Here is a 19,743-nt window from a genome sequence, read left to right on the forward strand (position 1 = left end):
ACCTCCAGGCTAGTTCCCTTCCACCCGCCCCCCCCCCCCCCGAGTTTTTCAAAGATGGTTGCTTGTCTCTTGGAGAGTTATTCTCAACTCTCGCTCAGAGTGATCCTGTTAAAACTCAAGTTAGATCGTGTCGCTCTGCTTCACACCCTCTAGTGGCTTCCGGAAGTCCTGCCAGTGTCCTGCCAGGCTCTCCATGAACGCCCCCTGCCCCCCTTGCCTCTCACCACTTCCCCTCATGCACTTCAGTCCAGCACCGAGGGCCTCGTTGTCTTTGAGCTCAACTGCAGGCCTTCCCTCTGCCTGGAATGCTCTCCCTGCAGATCTCTGCACGGTGGGCTGCCTCCCCCCCCTCCCTCCCCCCTCGCCAGCCTTTTCTCAGTGTCTCCAGCTCAGCCAGAGCTGCAGCCTCCTGCCCCACATTCTTCCTGTCTCCTTGCCTTCTTTGAGTTTTCTCCCTGGCACTTACCACCATCTAATGTACTTCCGTATCTGGCTTATTGTCCATCTTCTCTTCTGAGCATTATGCCCCTCACCAGGACGTAAGCTCCGTGAGGGCAGGGAGTTTTGTCCCTTCTCTTTGACACTGTATACTCTGTGCCTAGAACAGTGCCTGACTCATACTTGTTGAAAGAATGGATGAACTTGAGTCTTGGTACTGTGTGTGTGTGTTGGAGGTGGAGTGTCCCATCCTCACCTCCTTGCCTCCTTCTACAACTAGCTTTGAGGTCAGGGACTATGCATGTAACTTATTAGGAGGAAACATTCATCGTGCGAGGGAGAGAACTCATTTGAGTGTGTCAAGATTTTTTGAGCTGGAATCTATGATAGAGGCCATTTAGTCCACCCCTGGAATTGTTTGCAGGAAGATGCTGAGGCCAGGAAAGGTTAAATGACTTGTAGCCAATAAGTGACAGAACAAGTACTTGGATCTTTCGTGCCAGGATATCCTTTCCTCAACCCATGACTCCAGCCCAAATGTCCCGTCCTCTGTGAAGCCTTGTCTGCATCCCTCGGGTGGAGCAGAGTTGGCCTCTCCTTCCCTTGCTCTCATAGCATATTCTGTCTGTTAGAGAGACTGGGGGCTGCCTCATCTGCTATGTGGTGAATTGCCGGGTCTCACTTACCTTTAGGTCCCTGATACGGACACAATGATTGGTACTCAGTTGAGTCCTCCCCGCCCGGCCACTCCTACCATGGTTTCAATGACCTTAAAAACAAAAACCTCAACTTTCTAAACATGTAAAACAATTTTAGTTACAGAAAAGTTGAGAAGGTAGTATAGAGAGTTCCCATATGCCCCACTTCCAGTTTTGCCTGTTATTTACATCTTGCATTCATATGGCATATTTGTTACAATTAATGAACCACATCAATATGTTATTATAAACTAAAATCCAGGGCTCCTTAGTTGCGGCATGTGGGATCTAGCTCCCTGACCAGGGATCGAATCCACATCCCCTGCATTGGAAGGCAGATTCTTAACCACTGTGCCACCAGAAAAGTCCCCAGTTGTCTTTTTAAAAATAAATTTTTGAATAGGTAATATATTCACATACTTTTTTAAAGCATAACAAGTGTAGGGTGAGAGATCTCTCTTCCATTCTTGTTGCCTGTTAGTCTGGGACATTGCCCCGACCCCCTTGCCTGCTCAGACCGTTCCTGTCGGTTTCTTACGGATCCATAGTGTGTTCTGTACATTTATTACAAATCTCCCTCCCCCAGTTTTATTGAAACGCAGCACTAAACACACTGTTCTGTACCTTGCCTTTTATGTTAACTTAGCGATAAGTAAATCAGAGTGAGCTTCGTATCAGTATGCAGGGAATAGGGAGCATGCACATTCTTTTTTAAAGCCACGTAGTATTCTAGTGTTTGAATCGGTGTTTTAAAAAAACAAGTCATATCTGTAAAGCCGACGTCGCGTGTTTTGCAGATGTCTGCTGTTCAGAAAGGCAGTAAAGATATAAACAATACAGATCCTTCCTAGGGCGTATTTACACTTCATGGTAACATCTTTAGACTGATGACTCTTTAATTGCTAGAATCAGCACTGGAAAGACTTTGTCACACGTGGGGATTGTGGTTCAGGGCATGGGGAGAGGCACTCCAGTGCCTTACCACTCCCCCCACCCCCACCCCCTGCCCCCGAACAAGAATGATGAAATGTTTTTATTTTCTGTTGTCTTGGAAAACAATGAGTAAAATGTAATTCGGGATTGTGTTTCTCTCACCTGGCTGGAGGAGGGTACAGGCAGGAATGGTTGGATTAGGAGAAACATTTCATGCATCTTGAAGGAAGGATCGGCCGGACATGGCGGCTGCCTGGATATGATTGATGACAGGCAAGGATGAGTCAATGAGTTTTGGAAGGAGATCGTGTTTTTAGATGATGGTTTGCAGTAAACCCCCGGCTTCAGAGACATTAAGGGCTGCAGGCAGTTGATGTTGAGCTGGAATGGTCACTGTGCAAACAGTAACCAAGAAAAGTTGTGGCCACTGTCTGGGCCGCTAGCACCTATTACCATGACCTAGACACAACACTCTGACATTTGTGAACTGCAGCTGTTTAACGTTTTTTTCATTGCTTCCTTCCTTTCAAAATGCTATTGGTGCCAAGTGACTCATCCAGCCAAATCCAAGCTTACTGAAATATTAATAGGTGGAAAGAGGAGAGATGCCAGAGGGAGTAAGGCTGGCACTGTGGCTCATATCAGCACACAGTCTATGCTTCTGGTTCCCTGAGTTCCTGGCTGCTACCTGGTCCCTGGCAGACTGTGAGCTCCTGGGGAGCAAGGCCTGGGTCATTCATCTCTGTATCTCTAGCATCCCCTAGTCCAGTGCTTGGCGTTTGGGACATGCTTAGAACAGGGTTTCCTGAATTTTAATGTGTCCCAACAGCAGCCTAATTTTATTTTTATATTTAAAATAAATTTTTAATTTTTATACAATTTTTAAAGGTTACTTTCCATTTACAGTTATTACAAATTATAGCAGTGTGATTTTAGAGGAATCATTTTGAGTGCAGGGAAGCTACTTTACTATTGCATGTGAATATGTAAGAGTAACAGAAACAATTAAGGATGACAAATATTGTACAGTTGTTCAGTATGTTTTCATACCAGATGCGTGTCACATCCTTGGAGCATCTTCAGGATTATGTCCAAGGTCTTTCAGGATGACAAAGCAGAAGACCAGAGCCCAGTCTGATATGGGTCAGAACGGAGGAGCCCTTAACGCTGTGAACCCGAGACCCCCGACCCAAGGTCCCAGAGCTCAGTGATGAGCCCCTGGTATTTAGAAAGTGGTGTTTGTGAATTTATGCTGATTAGGGCAGAGACATAAATGAGACATCCAATCTCAAATTCCTTTCTGACTGAGGGCCCGTTGGACTTCTCTTCTCCGGAGGACCCTGGAGCTCACTGGTCACATGGCCTGCGTCTGGGATGGTGCAGGGATCCCCAGGCAGGTACCCTATGTGGGCACTTGCCGGCCAGTGCCCCTTCTGACCTCTTACTTGTAGACTGGGCTCCTTCTTTCAAGTCACTCTTGTTTTCTCATGTTTTCAACTGTAAAATGAGGTGACTTGACGAGCTCATGCTAAAGCATTTCTAGCTCCAAGGTTCTGCAATTCCATTATTTTTATAGAAATGATTTTATACATCAAAGCAAATGACATGCCACAAGGGCCTGAGTGTGTACTTGATAAGGTTGAGGAGAGCAGGAGAAAAGTCACTTTCATTCTAGTTTTGATTTTTTTCACCCCCTCAGGTAGTGGTTTCTGACAGGTAAGGAGATTTTTTTTTTTTTTTTTTCAGTTATCCACATCTATTTATTTAATGTCAGTACTTCAAGCTAAGTATTCTGGGGAATATTTTTTTTTTTTAATTGAAGTATAGTTGATTTACAATGTTGTGTTTATTTCTGCTGTACAGCAAAGTGATTCAGGTAAGGAGATTTGACCAAAACATGGAACTGGCATTTTGAAACTTTTCCTGCCATCATTCTCTTTTTTAAAAGGCTTTTTTATTTTATTATGTTTTAATTCTATTTATTTATTTATTTATTATCCCTCCCCTCCCCCCTTATCCCTCGGTAACTATAAGTTTATTTTCTACATCTGTAACTCTATTTCTGTTTTGTAGGTAAGTTCATTTGTAGCCTTTTTTTAGATTCCATATATAAGCGATATCATATGATATTTGTCTTTCTCTGTCTGACTTACTTTACTCAGTATGACAATCTCTAGGACCATCCATGTTGCTGCAAATGGCATTATTTAAAAGGTGTTTTAAAAAGTTCCTATCTGGGGCTTCCCTGGTGGTGCAGTGGTTGAGAGTCTGCCTGCCAATGCAGGGGACACGGGTTTGAGCCCTGGTCTGGGAGGATCCCGCATGCCGCAGAGCGGCTGGGCCCGTGAGCCACAAATACTGAGCCTGTGCGTCTGGAGCCTGTGGTCCGCAACAAGTGAAGCCGCGGCCCGTGCACCGCGATGAAGAGTGGCCCCCGCTTGCCACAACTAGAGAAAGCCCTCACACAGAAATGAGGACTCAACACAGCCATAAATAAATAAATAAATTAAATTAAAAAAAAAAAAAGCTTGCCTTCAATTAAAAAAAAAAAAAGTTCCTATCTGAAAGTCTCCAAGTGAGTGGATTCATTTTAAAATGAGAAAGGAGGTTGTCAAGGCAGGCAGGAGGCAGGCAAGCCCAACTTCCCCATGGGCTGGATTCTAAGACCTCCTTGGTGAGTGTTTGGGACCTGGAAAGGACTCTTCCTTCTGAAATGAGGTGTGCACGGTGGTTGGTCCCAGCTTGTTTCTCCTGGAGAGTGTGTTCTGAGTCCAGCAGTGCACCCAGGAGGTCCTGCTGTAGGCCTGGCAGTGAGATTGTGGTCCCCCAGCTCCAGGGGTATGAGGCAGGGGTCCCAACAGGGCGATGGCTGGTGGGGAGGGTTCAGGTTGGGGTCTGGCTGGGGGAAAACCATCATTCTCGCCCTCTGTGGGCTCCCAAAGCTGCCCTGCCTTTCTTCCTAGCACCTCGGGTTCCATCCCAGCTGCCATCCTTATCCCAAATGGTATTTGTTCCCTCTAGTGTGGGGTGACACAGTGCAGCTTCCTGCGTCACCCAATTTCTGTGGCTTTTCACTGCTAGTGACAAAGAAGAAGCAGAGTTAAAATTAGCCAATTAGGGAAATGTTACAGTTTTAAGATGTCTTACAACCAATATTATGTTGTTTTGTGGAGCTAGGGAATAGTCTCCACCTCCCAGTGTTTTCTCCTCTACTCTCTCTTGTTAATCTCGTTGACTCTTTTTTTCCCCTTTATGGTCTGAGCCCTTCTTCCTAGGGCTGGTGGCCCTGGGTTTTTCTTTCTTCTATTTATCTGCTGTGCCCCTAGGCAATAACCAGAAGAGACCAGTGGGTCTGTTAGTGCTGTGAGGACCAAATAAAGTTATTTCTATTCAGAGAAAAACCAACCAGTTCTGCTCTTGGTCAAAAGAAATCTGTCCGGGTTGTTTCAGAAAGGAAGAAAAAGAACTGGATGCTAAGTTTCACAAAGAATGTCTTTGCTGTTGGGGTGGGAGCTGGAGGGGGTATAGAGTGAGGTAGGGAGGTGGGGGAGGAGAGGGGACAAGGGCTTTAACCTCAGTACCACAGTTGAGCCTGCCTTGGGAGGCCCCTCCTCAGATGAATGGCACAGGGACAGGGGGTGGAGGAGGTACTGGCCTGGGCTTGAAATAAGTGACGTTTATAGCAATAAAGAAGTTTCCTTCTAATCTTAGTTTCTGATTTTATTTAAAAATCAGGGATGGATTTTGAATTTGATGAAATGCCTTTTTATTACCTCCTGAGGTGATATGCTTTTTTCTTACTTGACCTACTAGTGGATATATTGAATTAATGGATTTCCCATATCCTAAGCTGACATTGTATTCCTGGGATGTATTCTTCTTTAAGGGCTGTGCTGGCTTCTTTTGGTACACTGTGGATTTGGTGCGACACTACCTGATTTAGGATTTTCTTATGCCTGAAGAAGATCGATCAGTTTTTTTTTTTTTTTTTTCTTTCCTTTCTGTACTATTTTTGTCATTTTGGCTGGACTAAGTGTAAAGGGGCCTGTTCCCCCTCAATGAGACAGGACCTGCTGTGTTACGGGAGAAGGCGGTGGGAATCTAAGTGGGTGCAGCAGAAGGAATGGGAGTTGCTAACACAGGTGAGCACGTGGTGGGTGCTTCAAAAACTGTCAGTGTTTAGCTTTGGCCAGTGAGCCTTCACCTGCAGTTAGCACAGGGGCCTTGCACTCCTCAGCCTCACGGAGGTCCCCTGTTATCCACTACCAAATGTAAAATAGATAGCTAGTGGGAAGCAGCCGCATAGCACAGGGATATCAGCTTGGTGCTTTGTGACCACCTAGAGGGGTGGGATGGGGAGGGTGGGAGGGAGGGAGATGCAAGAGGGAAGAGAAATGGGAACATATTGTATATGTATAACTGATTCACTTTGTTATAAAGCAGAAGCTAACACACCATTGTAAGGCAATTATACTTCAATAAAGATGTTTAAAAAAAAAAAAAAATACAGGAAGTGACTCCTCCTCCCGCCCCATTCAAAAGCCTCATTGATAGAGATTAGGGCCAGAAACTAATTGGTGCATCTTTATCTTTCTTTGAAGGTCTCAACATATGCACTAGTGGAAGTGCCACCTCGTGTGAAGAATGTCTGCTCATCCACCCAAAATGTGCCTGGTGCTCCAAAGAGGTATGTGGGTGGGGGAGGGGAGGAGTGCTGTGAGGGGGTGGGGGAGGGGTGGGGGAGGGGGAGGGGTGGGGAGGGCGTGGGCTGCACCACAGCACACAAGTTGACTGTGCAGAAAGTGTGCAGATTCTGCGAGTTGCCTCTTCCTCTTTCTCCAAGGCGATGACAAAAGAAAAGCTATATTTTTATAAGTTGGGTCTCTAGGTAGTGTTGAATGTTTTAATCCTGTTTTAGGGAAGCAAGGTCTTCCTTCCCTTTTGTGGGGGAACCAGTTATGACTCTTGTATAGTTTTCTGCTATTTGGTAAAAGACCTGAGCTTGTGAAGTGAGTCTGTTGCATAACCATTTAAAACATGCCTGGGTGGGTGGCCTGTTGGTGGACGCCAGTCGTTGTGGAGTGGCTTATCTGAGGATGAATAATATGAACTGGCCTCTGTGAAATGATTTTATTTGAAAACAATGGCTGCTGTTTCTTCAAGCCCTATAGGAAGGGATGTAAGTTTGGGGTGGTGATAAGCATATTGCTATCGTAAAGCAATACAAATATCAGTGCTTGGTGGGCTAATCAGGAAATATTCAATTTCTAACCCTCCTGTCTTGGGGGAAATTTCTGGGTCGCTTCTCTAAACAGTTGTTAGAACCATGGAGCACAAACCCTCTTTGCACTAGTGCACCACTAAAGTTATTTTTAAAAGAACCCAAGATTCGCCATTTGGGCTGGCTCAGCCTCTGCAATTCAGTGTGCGTGCCTCTCAGGAGGACCAAGGATGGCTCCTAGGAGGCCAGACCTCTTCGCCATGATGCAGCTACAGAAGTCTAGGGATTCCTTTAGCCTATGATGGCTAAAAGCAGTCGTGTGGGGACCCCCTACTAGATGCCACACACTTCATATATCGTATCTGTAATTCGCACGACAGCTCTGTCAGGTGGGTGGCAATACACCCGTTTTACTGATGAAAATCTCCGTCTCAGAGAGGTGAAGTGACTGTTTCAAGGCCACACCATGTTCCAAAGCTAGGGTTTGAGTCTGGCTTCTTGGACTTCGGAGCCCAGGCTCTCTCTTCTAGGCTACACTGCCTCTTCCGTGTGACTATTGTAGAATTTTTTCTAGTAGAGAGTAAGATTACTAAACAAGCTACTTTGAGAGAGGACCCTTCCCAACATATGAACCCCTCGTATTTGTGCTTAATTGTACTGTCTTTGTTTTCAACTTTCTTTAAAACCTTTCACTGGTTCCTTATGACCTGCATGACAAATCCAAGTTCTGTGGCCCCTGCCTGCCTCCCCACCTTCATCCCTTGCTTGCCCCCAACACTTTAGCCCCAGGGGATGACTCAAAGGTCCCCAGAGAGCCCTGACTGATGAACAAACACCCTCATGGTTTTCCCTGTGCTGCTGCTTCTCCTGCAGGGCCTTCCTGGCTTTCCCCTCCTTTCCCTGACCAACACCTTGTCTTCAGTTTTCAAGAGTTAGTTCAAGGGCTTCCCTGGTGGCGCAGTGGTTAAGAATCCGCCTGCCAATGCAGGGGACACGGGTTCAAGCCCTGGTCCAGGAAGATCCCACATGCCGCGGAGCAACCGAGCCCGTGCACCACAACTACCGAGCCTGCGCTCTAGAGCCCGTGCGCCACAACTACTGAACCCGCGTGCCACAACTACTGAAGCCCGTGCGCCTAGAGCCCGTGCTCCACAACAAGAGAAGCCACCACACTGAGAAGCCTGTGCACCTCAACGAAGAGTAGCCCCCGCTCACTGCAACTAGAGAATGCCTGTGTGCAGCAATGAAGACCCAACACAGCCAAAAATAAAAAAAGAAGAAAAAGTTAGTTCAAGACTCATCTACTCCATGAAAACGTTCATGGTTTTCCGCCAGACACGTCTGTCTGTCCACCCAACCATCTATCCATCCATCTGTTCATCCATCCATCCATCCATCTGAAATTAGAATGTAAGCTCCCTCCACCAGAATGTTACGGCAGGGGTTTTATCTGTTTTCTTCGCTGCTGGATTCCCCACACCCTGACTGGTGCCTGGCACATAGTAGTTGCTCAGTAAGAGATTGATGGAAGGATTTCACCGAGTGGCTGTTTATTACGTGTCTGCACATACAGACCATGACCACCTCTTTGTCTCCCCTGTAGTCTGTCCTCCTTCCGTCGCACTTATAACCTCTTACTCTGTGCATTTGTTTTCATGCCTGCTTCCAATTAAATCATTACCTCCTCGAGAATCTTTGTCTTATTCATCTTCAGGTCTGGCCAAGAATCTGGCAGGAATTCATATTTGATAAAAGAGCCCTGCTAAAAAGACATGGAGTTGGAAAACGAAAGTTTAAATCTCAGTTTTACCATGATTTATTGTCACTTTCTTGGTATGTAAAATGAAGATGACAGTTCTCACCCTCCAGCATTTTGGGAGTACAAAATGAGATCAGTTCACGAGAGGGCTTGTGGATGGGACTGCTAAGCAACCAAGCCTCCTGAACCTTGTCATCTACGGATATTTTCTAGTGGAATGTGGGCAGTGGGTCCGGAAGCTGGGCTGGATTGTCTACTTTAGGTCTCTTCCGTTCCTGTGCTAGTACTTCCCAAGTCTGACGTCCCGATACTGGTAGTGACTGATGTTATCTCGCGGAGCATATCATTGTCCTGGCCCACACCTCGGTTCCCTCTGTGCTTACAGCCTCAGTCTTGGCTGAAGAACCTCCTGTGATGCCTGCCCGGGAATGCGGCTTCCCGTCCTCTTGGGAGGTGAACTTTCCCCATGGCCTGAGCGTGTTCCAGAGAGCTGGGTTTGGGGCATTCAGGAATAGTTTTGGTCAACCCCTGCCCCTTAGCAAGACAGGATAAGTGTGGCCGAGTGCCTTAACAGTGAATCCTGGGACATCAGCACAGAAGTGAGGTTTCTGCCAAGAGCACATGACGTGCGTGCGCTGGAGGGCCGGTGCCGAGTGGAGGGCCAGGGAGGGCCAGGTCCCTAACTAGTGTGTTCCCGTGGATGCCGACCCGCCGCCAGCCGCCCTGTGGCTGCGTACCACCACAGATTAACCCCCAGACACATTCCGTCAGGAGCCCGCTGCTCCAGGTCCCACAATGGCTTCCTTATTTATTTGGGGTGGGGACGGGGACGTCTTACTCTGCATTTGACACTGCTTGTAGCCTAATTCCATCTCCTCCCCAGTCCCCCCTCCTGTCACTGTATTCTCCCACAGGTGTGGCATTTGAGTCAGCCAGTGCCCTCACCGCCCCCCCCCGTCTCCACACTTCATGCTGGTTCAGTCTGCCTGGGTCTGCTGCATGGCCCTGTTAACCTGGCTCTCCTGTCTTCATTTTCTAACTGTGGCTTCATTTTCCCTGGTGGCTTTAGACAAGGGGTCCCCAAGCTCTGGGCCATGGACCGGTACTGGTCTGTGGCCTATTAGGAAGCGGGCTGCACCGCAGGAGGTGAGCGGCGGGCCAGCAAGTGAAGCTTCTGCTGCTCCCATCGCTCGCATTACCACCTGAGCCATCCCCCCCCCCACCCCCGTCCATGGAAAAATTGTCTTCCACGAAACTGGTCCCTGGTGCCAAAAAGGCTGGGGACCGCTGCTTTATTTTTTTTTATTTTTTTTTAATGTGTTTGGGGATTTAAAAAAAATTTTTATTTATTTTTGGCTGCGTTGGGTCTTCGTTGCTGCATGCAGGCTTTCTCTAGTTGCGGCGAGCGGGGGCTACTCTTCGTTGTGGTGCTCGGGCTTCTCACTGCGGTGGTTTCTCTCGTTGCGGAGCACGGGCTCTAGGTGTGTGGGCTTCCGTAGTTGCAGCACGCGGGCTCAGTAGTTGCGGCACACAGGCCCTAGAGCTCACGGGCTTCAGTAGTTGCGGCGCATGGGCTCAGTAGTGGCGCACGGGCTTAGTTGCTCCGCGGCATGTGGGATCTTCCTGGACCAGGGCTCGAACCGTGACTCCTGCATTGGCAGGCGGATTCTTAACCACTGTGCCACCAGGGAAATCCCGGCACCTTTGCTTTAGACCTTACCCTCTGGCTTCAAGACCAGAGTTGTCAGACTCTCCCTTACCCTAGATGAGGATGTGGAGGGGCTGCTGCTGGTCTTTACCACACAGCTCAGCCCCCGTCTCCTGTCCTTCGTCACAGCCCTGTGCTGTTCTCGGCCAGCTTGAACACTCCCTGTGCTGTTTGTACTGCACAGCGTAAAACATACAGCAAACTCCGGCAGCTTATTATCTATTTTGTCCTTCATTTTTTAAAAGTAGACATTTACCTCTGCTCTAAGAGAGTAAGTTTCACAACCCAGCTAGCTGTGAAGAGACGTGTGTGGGGAAGAATGTGTGTGAATGCTTTTATGGCAAGGCCTCGGGACAGCCCATGTTGTTTCCACTCACATTTTCTCACCTAAAACCAGTTCCATCCCTGAGCCTAAGTGCAGTAGGAGCTGGGAGACTTAATCTAGCTGTGTGCTGGGGCGGAAGGGGGAAGGGGCTTTGTGGACCAGCAGCCTGTGCCGGGGGCAGGGAGGCCAGCGTGCTGGACAGAGGACAAGGTTTGGGCAGCAGTGGGCGGGGCCGAAGGACTGGCGTGTGGTCCCCCCGGCCCCGCACAGAAAGCAGGGTTGTGGGAGCCCCGGTGGAGGCAGAGGCAGGGCGATGGCACTCAGGGTTGGGGGTGAGGGAGGCTCTTGGGGTGTGAAAGTGAGCCAGCCTGAGGCCATGTTGCCGTGAGCCGTCCAGGCTGCTGTGAAACCAGAGGGAGAAGGACCAGGCGGGCGTGGCCACCGTGTGGAGTCCCACGGGACAAGAGCAGGGAGGCCTGGGGCGCTTGGATGGTGGATGTAGGGGCAGACGTGGGAGGAGATGGGGAACCTGGGCCGCGGGGAAGGGTCTTTGCCGTGGAGGTGGACGTGGAGAGGAGGCATGAAGGGGTCACTAGGACTGGAGGCGGGAATGTGGGGAAGGAGACAGAGTAGAGGCCGGGAAGCAAGACCGGCCGCCTGGGCCTTCTGGGAGATTACCGCGGTGGGGAAAGGAGAGGGAGGGGCCGTGACCTGTAGTCTCCTTTGAGCTGGGAAGGAATGAAAAACATAAGTGTCCGCCCCAGCTCACAATAAAATACAGATCTATGAGAGAACATCTCTTTGCGGTCCTGAAAGGAAGCGTCTCGGCCTATTGCTGGTGCTTCATGAACATTGGTCCAGTGCATTAAGTGAGCCGAGCGGAAGCTGACAGGGATTTCCCCATCCCCCAGGCAGGCAGGCCACGTGGGGGTGTGTTGATGGTGCACAGAGTTCAGTTTGTCATCCCTTAACCTTCTGCTCCCCTCCCCCGCCCCCTAATCCACGGGGGCTCCATCAAGCCAGGGCCGAAGCGCAGAAAGCAGCCGGCTCCGTGCCTCTGCCCGGCTCTCTGCCTGTTCACCAATTTGCGACTTCTTCCCCCTCATCCCAGGATCCGGCAGTCTGCCCCCTTTCCTGCTTGGGTTCCTCTTCCCCCAGGCCTGCAGTTTCTCAGCTCTGCCACCCTGCTGTCTGTTTCCGCAGCAGGCAGCGAGGCGCCCAGAGGACGTGATGACCAGAGTGGCGCAGGCGGACAAGCTGAGCGCCCTGGCCACGGTGCCGGACAGCAGAGAGCCCGCTGAGCGCTGGCCTTGGGTGCAGGAGGGAGGTTTTTTATTAACAGAACGTAGGGGAGTTAAGTGTACAGCGAACAGTAGACCTCATTATATCCTCCGTGTAACAGGCGATGGAGGGAGCAGAGAGGGCCAGGTTGTAAAAACCCCGAGCGCCAGTGTTAGAACAAAGTAAAAGCCATCTAAATTTGGAACGCCTCCCTTTTCTTTCTTGTATTATTACCGCTTAGTGACTAAAAGCCCTGAAAGGTATTTCAAGTTCCCGTGTGCATTCTGTTGCTTCTCTTGGTAATCTGCCTGTCATGTAGTTACCCTTCCCTCGTGAGCCCTCTGGAGGGTTCATGACGGTGTTTCTGGAGACCATGGACAGATGCTTCCTTCACGAACTGAAACCTCTTCTGGCACAGAGCTGTAAGCACCTGTGAGCACTTGAGCTGCCCCATGAGAGCCCATCCTGAAAGTAGTTTCCATTTTTCTGTGTTGAGATGAAGACTCATACCTGTTTTTCTGCATCAAGTGGATATTTATCCTCCAAGTTTGATAGGTGGCAGGAAGAGCTCAACACCTGGGGCAGCAAGGAAATACTAGATTCAGAGGGATGGAGTTTGGGGGCCCAGAGTTAGTTTCCCGCTCTGGAATTCAGCAGTGACCTTGGCTGAGAAGGGAGGCAGACGATGCAAAGAACACCGAGCTTACGTCCAGAAAAGCTGAGGCCAGAGGAACTTAACCTTCTCCGGTGCACATGTGCATGAACTTAGGCGTGTGGGCTTCTGACTCCTCATCTGTAGAAGTGAGGGACTGGCACCAGGTGATGCATCCAAGGTCCCTTCCCCCTGGAACTTGCTGTGTTCTGACACCTGGCAGAGGGTCAGGTGTCAGGTCTCTGGGATCTATAGGCTCTTAGCATGTCAGACTTCAGGATGTCACTCGTGTGAGGAGGATTTTCTTAATCACGAGTCTTCCTTTCCTCCAAGGGTTTATAATTTGGGGCATCTGCATTCACTGAATTCGAAGCTTGGAAATGGTGGTATTGAGGCATTGTCTTTATTTATAACATGTGTGTACCTGGAAGGTCATAACCATCACCATATATGCCCCTGGTCTTTGTGGTTTTGGTTTCCTCTCTTTAAATATACATTCATCCTTATTCAAAATTAAAATATCTAGAGAGGAGCTAGAGGAGGGGAATAGAGGAAAAGCTCTTGGGCTGGTGGGGTTACCATTCCCTGCTGGGTCCGCAGTGTTCTCTGTCCCTTTCTTGGGCAGCAAGAGCCTATGCTAGAAGTCAGTCATGGCTATTTTCAGACTGCATGCCGGAGAGACCTTCATCTGTTGTGGGCATCCTTGATTGATGTCGAGATAGCTGCCTTACTCTCAGAAGGTTCTCCAGACTTGCCATGCCCAGAGGTGCCTCAGCCAGTGTCTTTGAGGCCCTAAAGGTCTGGGACAGTGACAGGACTCAGTATATAAAGGTGTCTCAAAGGTTCTCAAGCACATCAGTGAAACGACTGGGGCTTCCCCAAGTAGCAAGAAACTGAACTCTGTGAAACAGGAGAAGGTTGACAAACCTGATAGAAATGGATGGCCCTGAGGCCAAGTCTGAGTTTGGTATGAGCGCCATAGTAGGCTGTCCCTTGCTGCCTGTGACGCTGGAGCTGCTGAGGTGTGGGCCCCCTGTACCGTCATGTTGCTGACGCGGTAGGCACTTCTGAAGTCATCCTGCAACTGGCAGTCTTAATGCTCTCAGTGGTGGTTCTCGCGCTGGCAGCTGGGTGACAGGAGTTCACGGTCTTTCCTGCTGGTGCAGCAAACTTCACGGAAGCCACGTGCATTGGAGTGGAGGTTTGCCACCCCCTTGAAGAATGTTACTAAGGAGAACGAAGGGAGAGCTGTTACCAATGAGGGGCATGAAGAGGGCTTTGCTCCTAACATCCTGGAGAATAAAGAAGCCCCAGAGCACAATCCAGAAAGCCAGCTACGCAAGCAAGGTTGTAATCGGCACTCCGTGGCTGCCTCTCAGTTCTTCAGGTTTGGGAAGCATGTCCTGGACTTAAAGTCTCCCGAGGAGCCCAGCAGGTGCATCTTCCCGGAGCAGCAGGTGACCCTGTACAAGTCCTCCCTCAGGGACTGGTACTGTCTATCAGAAACGGCCTTTGAGCAGATTGCCTGGGAAGCTTGGACGAAGTTCATTGCTGGTGAGGGTGTCCAGGCATTAGGGAATGATTATGATGTCGTGAATGGCTGAGGCTGTGGTGAGGAATCATGTAGCTGCCTCCTGCTTAGGGTGAAACAGATTGGCTCTGTGATCTAGTCTATTCCGGAGTGCAGGCTGCTTCAGACCAAGGGGAGGGCCATCAGGAGTTTCCATCGCTCCTGGGAGACTGAAGATGCTTTCCTCGCCAGCCTGGTGGGGGGGTGGGGTGGGGAGGGGATGTGCAGTGGTCTGGTCAAGACAGGTGCACTTTGACAATCAGAACTGGGTGGAGGACAACCAGCTCCTTGGAATTGGAGGAGCTGGCAGCAAGGCCCAGCATGCTGGCAAGAAGTTCAGAAATTCTCTAGCCACATAAGCTCTGAGCAGGCGAACCCCTAAGCCCTTTCAGCTCTGGACAGCTAATTCACCCTGTGCTTCACACAGCTCAAGACAGCAGTCCCATACCTGTAAGGCCCTCAGGAAGTTACCTCTCCTTTCCCCTATCCCTGGGAGGGTTTTACTGCTTCATCAGAGCCAAGCTAGACTGTTCGGAACCCAGTTTAGAAACCTCAGCTTTGGAATCTTGTAATTTCTAGAATAATCATTGTTCTCACCCTGTTCTACAAGTGTCTGTGGAGCCATTTATATTTACAGTGCAGTCCCGAGGTTGTTGACATGCAAGATCTCCCGTCATGTCAAGAGTTCAATAGACAAAATTAAAAAAAACAACAAAAACATTCAGTTATAAGCAAACGAAAAACCAAAATCACAGAGGCCCAGAACAGCACATCTGGTTTTACTTACTTAAAAATACTGCAAAGTCTTCTTGACTTCTTGGTCTTGAATCTTGCAAAGGCCCCAGTGGGCACTGACTGGTCTTGGGGCATCCTAGACCATGATGAAGGGGGAGGGGAGCCCCTCTGCGATCAGCGGACTCTTGACTCATCTGAGGCTCTTTGGCAAAGTGTTTACAGTGGCGGGAGGAAGAGAGAGCATCTCACTCCTCCAGCCATTACTCCAGTCCAACCAGCTGGAGGAAGGGATCTTCTTTTCTACATTCAGCAATGAATGGGTTTGCTTTGCCATTGAAAACCCCCTTACTGGAAAATGATCACTGTTTACAGGTATCCTACTTGATAACAAAGTATATAATTTCATTTTAAAGTAAATGGCCCAAACTCCTAGTGCCCCAAACTAGGGTGGGTCATCCTGATGCACAGCCTTCTCCTAAATCCAACTGAAGAAAAGAAAGATTTTTCTTATCAATGTGGCTTTATTGTTTAAACAACAATAAAGAGAAAAAGAAAAATATCATTTTATTCCCTCTCCCCTAACACCTCAACTATCTTAATTTTTAATTTTTCTTTGGCATCCTAATGCATATACCATTCTATTTTCTGATTTTTTTTTTCTTAATATAAATGTTTTGAAATTTCTGCTTAGTTTTTCATAGTTATCTGTGATGGCTGTATCATCTGTTGAGGTGATATACCATATTTTTCTTCTGGTTTAGGGATTTTGGCTTCAAGTTTATGATTGTGCTATTCTGAAGAACATGCAGTATATATCTTATAGAGTTTTGCTTTCCTTTTTTTTTTTTGCTTTCCTTTTGATAATTTTCTTGTGGTAAATTCCTAGGAGGCGACCGAGGGGTCAAAAGGTACCGCATTGCTCTCCAGAATGGTTGTGCCTGCATGGTAGATGAGGGAACGGCTCAGAAGTTAACTCTTGATTGTCTGAGTGATGACTACTTGGCCACTTGTATGGTATCTTTCAAAAATTTTTAGTTATGCAACACTTGACCATATCAGTTATTTTCTCCTGCTTATCATGTAGACAGGCACATTTTTTAAAGGAGCGTTTTTGACCATTAAAATGACGAGACCAAACATTTTTACTGTGCATGTTTACAGCTTACAAAATGCTTTCACATCCGACACCTCACTTAACCCTCATGATGCTTGGTGAGGCACTTGGGGGAGTTATTGTTTTGTCCGCTTTTAGGAAGTGGAATGTAGAGGGTCTAAGGTCGCAGGGCGGTGATGAGTCTACAGCCTGAGGTGTCCTGGAGCCGCTCTGACCGCCTCCTGCCCTCTTCCCCTGTTTCCGCACCTCCAGGACTTCGGCAGCCTGCGGTCGGTCACCTCCCGGTGCGACCTGAAGGCAAACCTGGTCAGGAACGGCTGCGGCGGCGAGTTTGAGAGTCCGGTCAGCAGCACCCAGGTCCTGCGGAGCTTGCCTCTCAGCAGCAAGGGCTCCAGCCCCGCGGGGTCAGACGTCATCCAGATGACGCCGCAGGAGGTCACGGTGAACCTGCGGCCCGGTGAGTGCCCTTGGGGTGGACCTGTTCAAGACGGTGGAAAGATGAGCCGGGCAGGGAGGGGGCAATGGTGAGGTGTGGCCCAGGCCCCAGGAAGCAGAGTCCAAGGCCTTTGTGGATGATCAGAGTATCTTTGCTATTTTAAAAAAATTGTGAAATATATGTAACGTACAATTTACCATTTTAACCATTTCTGAGTGTGTAGTTCAATGGCATTAAGTCTACTCACAATGTTGTCTAACCATCACCACTCTCCATTTCCAGAACTTTTTTGTTATCCCAAACTGAATCTCTGTACCAATTAAACACTAACCCTTCACTCCCTCCCCCACCAGCCCCTGGCAACCACCCTTCCACTTTCTGTCTCTGTGAACTTGATTACTCCAGGTACCTCATAGAAGTGGACTCACATATATATTTGTCCATTTGTGACTCGCTTATTTCACTTAGTGCAGCATCCTCCAGATTCATCCATGATGTAGCACGTGTCAGAATTTCCTTCCTTTTCAAGGTGAATAATCCTCCATTGTACGTATAGACACATTTTGTTTATCCATTCACCCATCGATGGACTCTTGGATTGTTTCCACCTTTAGACTACTGTGAATAATGTTCTTGTTTTTCATGGGAGGATGCTGGTATGTTTACTCCCTAGTTAATGCAAGTTTCTCAGGGAACGTGCTACTGCCAGGAGAAAGTATTTTTTCCTGTCAGCAAATTCCATTTGAATCAGTGGCGTTCTGAAGGGACGAACTTGCAGAGTAGAGATTTTTTTTTTTTTTTTTTTATGACCCTGGAGCCTCTGCCAGCCCTGGAGTTGATTGTGGTATAAGGGAGCTGACAGTTTTTGCACACCTACTCTGTGCCTATTACTTGACCTACCCGAAGGTAGCTGATGTAACTTTACACCTGAGGAGCTGTGTGCTCAAGGGCTCCCAGTCAGAGCGGCGAACCTGACTCAATATTGAGTCTTTTTTTAAAAATTTTTATTTATTTATTTATTTATTTTTGGGTGTGTTGGGTCTTCGTTTCTGTGTGAGGGCTTTCTCTAGTTGCGGCAAGTGGGGCAACTCTTCATGGCGGTGCGCGGGCCTCTCACTGTCACGGCCTCCTGTTGTGGAGCACAGGCTCCAGACGCGCAGGCTCAGTAGCTGTGGCTCACGGGCCCATTTGCTCGTGGCATGTGGGATCTTCCCAGACCAGGGCTCGAACCCGTGTCCCCTGCATTGGCAGGCAGACTCCCAACCACTGCGCCACCAGGGAAGCCCCAGTATTGAGTCTTTGTGGTTGCACAGGTCATGGTTGTTTCTAGCTCACCACTTTTGTCGTTTTGTATTCTACATATTAGGTCCCTTGTGATGTCAAGGGAGGTTGTGAATGTGGCCAAATTAGAAGGTATCACATTGTTGAGAGAAGGCAGCTTTTTTCCCAAATCCCATTGATTTTTAGCCTTTTCTTCTTTCTCATTGTCTAGGAAACCACTGGCAATAACTATTTCCAGGTGGTTCGTTTAGACTTCAGGGCGCTGGGTCAGTGGAAAGATGAGGGATCTAGTTGGCCGTCCTAGGTTCTGGCTCTGGCTCTGTTCCTAGCTCGGGGGTCCTGGGCAAGCTGCTCTATTCCTTAGCATCTCAGGGTCTTTGTCACCTTCATTGCTCACAGCCCTGTTCAGAGGCTTAAATGAGACTTTTTGTATAAATGCACTTGAAGAACTTTTAATTATTGTTTTCTAAGAGTAATGGCCAAAGATGCAGATTTTGGAGTCAGCCACGTCTAGGTTTGGATAGAGATTCTCATGTCTCAGAAATGGATCTAGCACAGCCCTGTACGTCTTAAGCTCTTAGTATTGCCTGTTCTTCTTGTTGTCGTTAGAAAGAACTCTGAGTCACCGTGTATTTGAGAACTGTTTTATTTTGCTTATTGAATTGTCTTGGAAATAAGAAACAGAAGAAGGGTATAAGTGGCATAGAGCAGCATAAACTGCTGGATGGCCCAGGGATTAGTGCTGGGATTAGCTGAAGTAACTGTTTTCACAAGTCATCTCACTGGGGGGGACACTTCGCCTTTTGTTTAGTGAGATTCCAAGTTGAGAGAGAGAAGGGAGCCCTTACAAAGCTGTGTGGGTGGGTAGAAAAGAGGAAGCTTTCTGTGGGCCAATGTCCGGTGGTGTCCTCCGGGGGGGGCGGGGGGGGAAGATGAATGCCTCTCCCCACGTGGAGTCAGGCTCAGGGTCAAGGGCTCTGACCTAGAAGGGGACGTAGGCGTTGTTGTAGACTATTAATATATCAGAACACAGTGTATGATAAGAATGGTTACGACTAACATCAATGGTGTATTTTCCTTTTTAACGTAACAGTGTAACAGTCACTTCAAGAAAATTCTTAAAGTCATTCGCTTTAACACTATTTTTCATTCTTACTAGATCTTCTGTCTTTGTATATGTGTTCATATTTTTCATATACTAACAATGTATTTATTACTGTGTACTGTTTTCACTTAATTTTTGGAAACAAGGACCAAAATTAACACCTCCAGAAGAGTTATAGTTTGAGGGTCATCATCGAGGGAGGTTTTTATTTTTGGAACTGCTCATCTAGAATTACTCTGAGCCTGTGGTGCGCTCTCCAAGAAACATTCTTCATGGTGGCAAATCCTTATTCTTTAGGGTAGATTTAATTTAGGGAAGAGTTGGAGGTCACACAGAATCAGAGATGTCACAGTTTCAATTCCAGTTTTCAAAATCAGAATTCAGGTGTGGCTCTAAGGCAGAGAGACTGTTGTTTGCTTTGACTTATCAACTGGCTTTTAAAACAGCCCCCAAAGAAGTGATTTGAGTGAGGGCACCCTCCTAGGGC

General features: G+C 48.2%; 1 protein-coding gene across 1 annotated transcript in view; it reads left to right on the forward strand.

Moving 5' to 3' along the window:
• The window catches only part of ITGB5 (integrin subunit beta 5), a 110,496-nt gene that overhangs the window by 3,051 nt on the left and 87,702 nt on the right, over nucleotides 1-19,743 (forward strand). The window contains exons 2-3 of the mRNA XM_059920935.1: nucleotides 6,671-6,756; nucleotides 16,687-16,891. Of these exons, the coding sequence (XP_059776918.1) occupies nucleotides 6,671-6,756; nucleotides 16,687-16,891 (291 nt within the window). The remainder of the gene's footprint in view (nucleotides 1-6,670; nucleotides 6,757-16,686; nucleotides 16,892-19,743) is intronic.

Source organism: Balaenoptera ricei, chromosome 4 (genome assembly GCF_028023285.1).
Source record: "Balaenoptera ricei isolate mBalRic1 chromosome 4, mBalRic1.hap2, whole genome shotgun sequence".
Taxonomy (NCBI): Eukaryota; Metazoa; Chordata; class Mammalia; order Artiodactyla; family Balaenopteridae; genus Balaenoptera; species Balaenoptera ricei.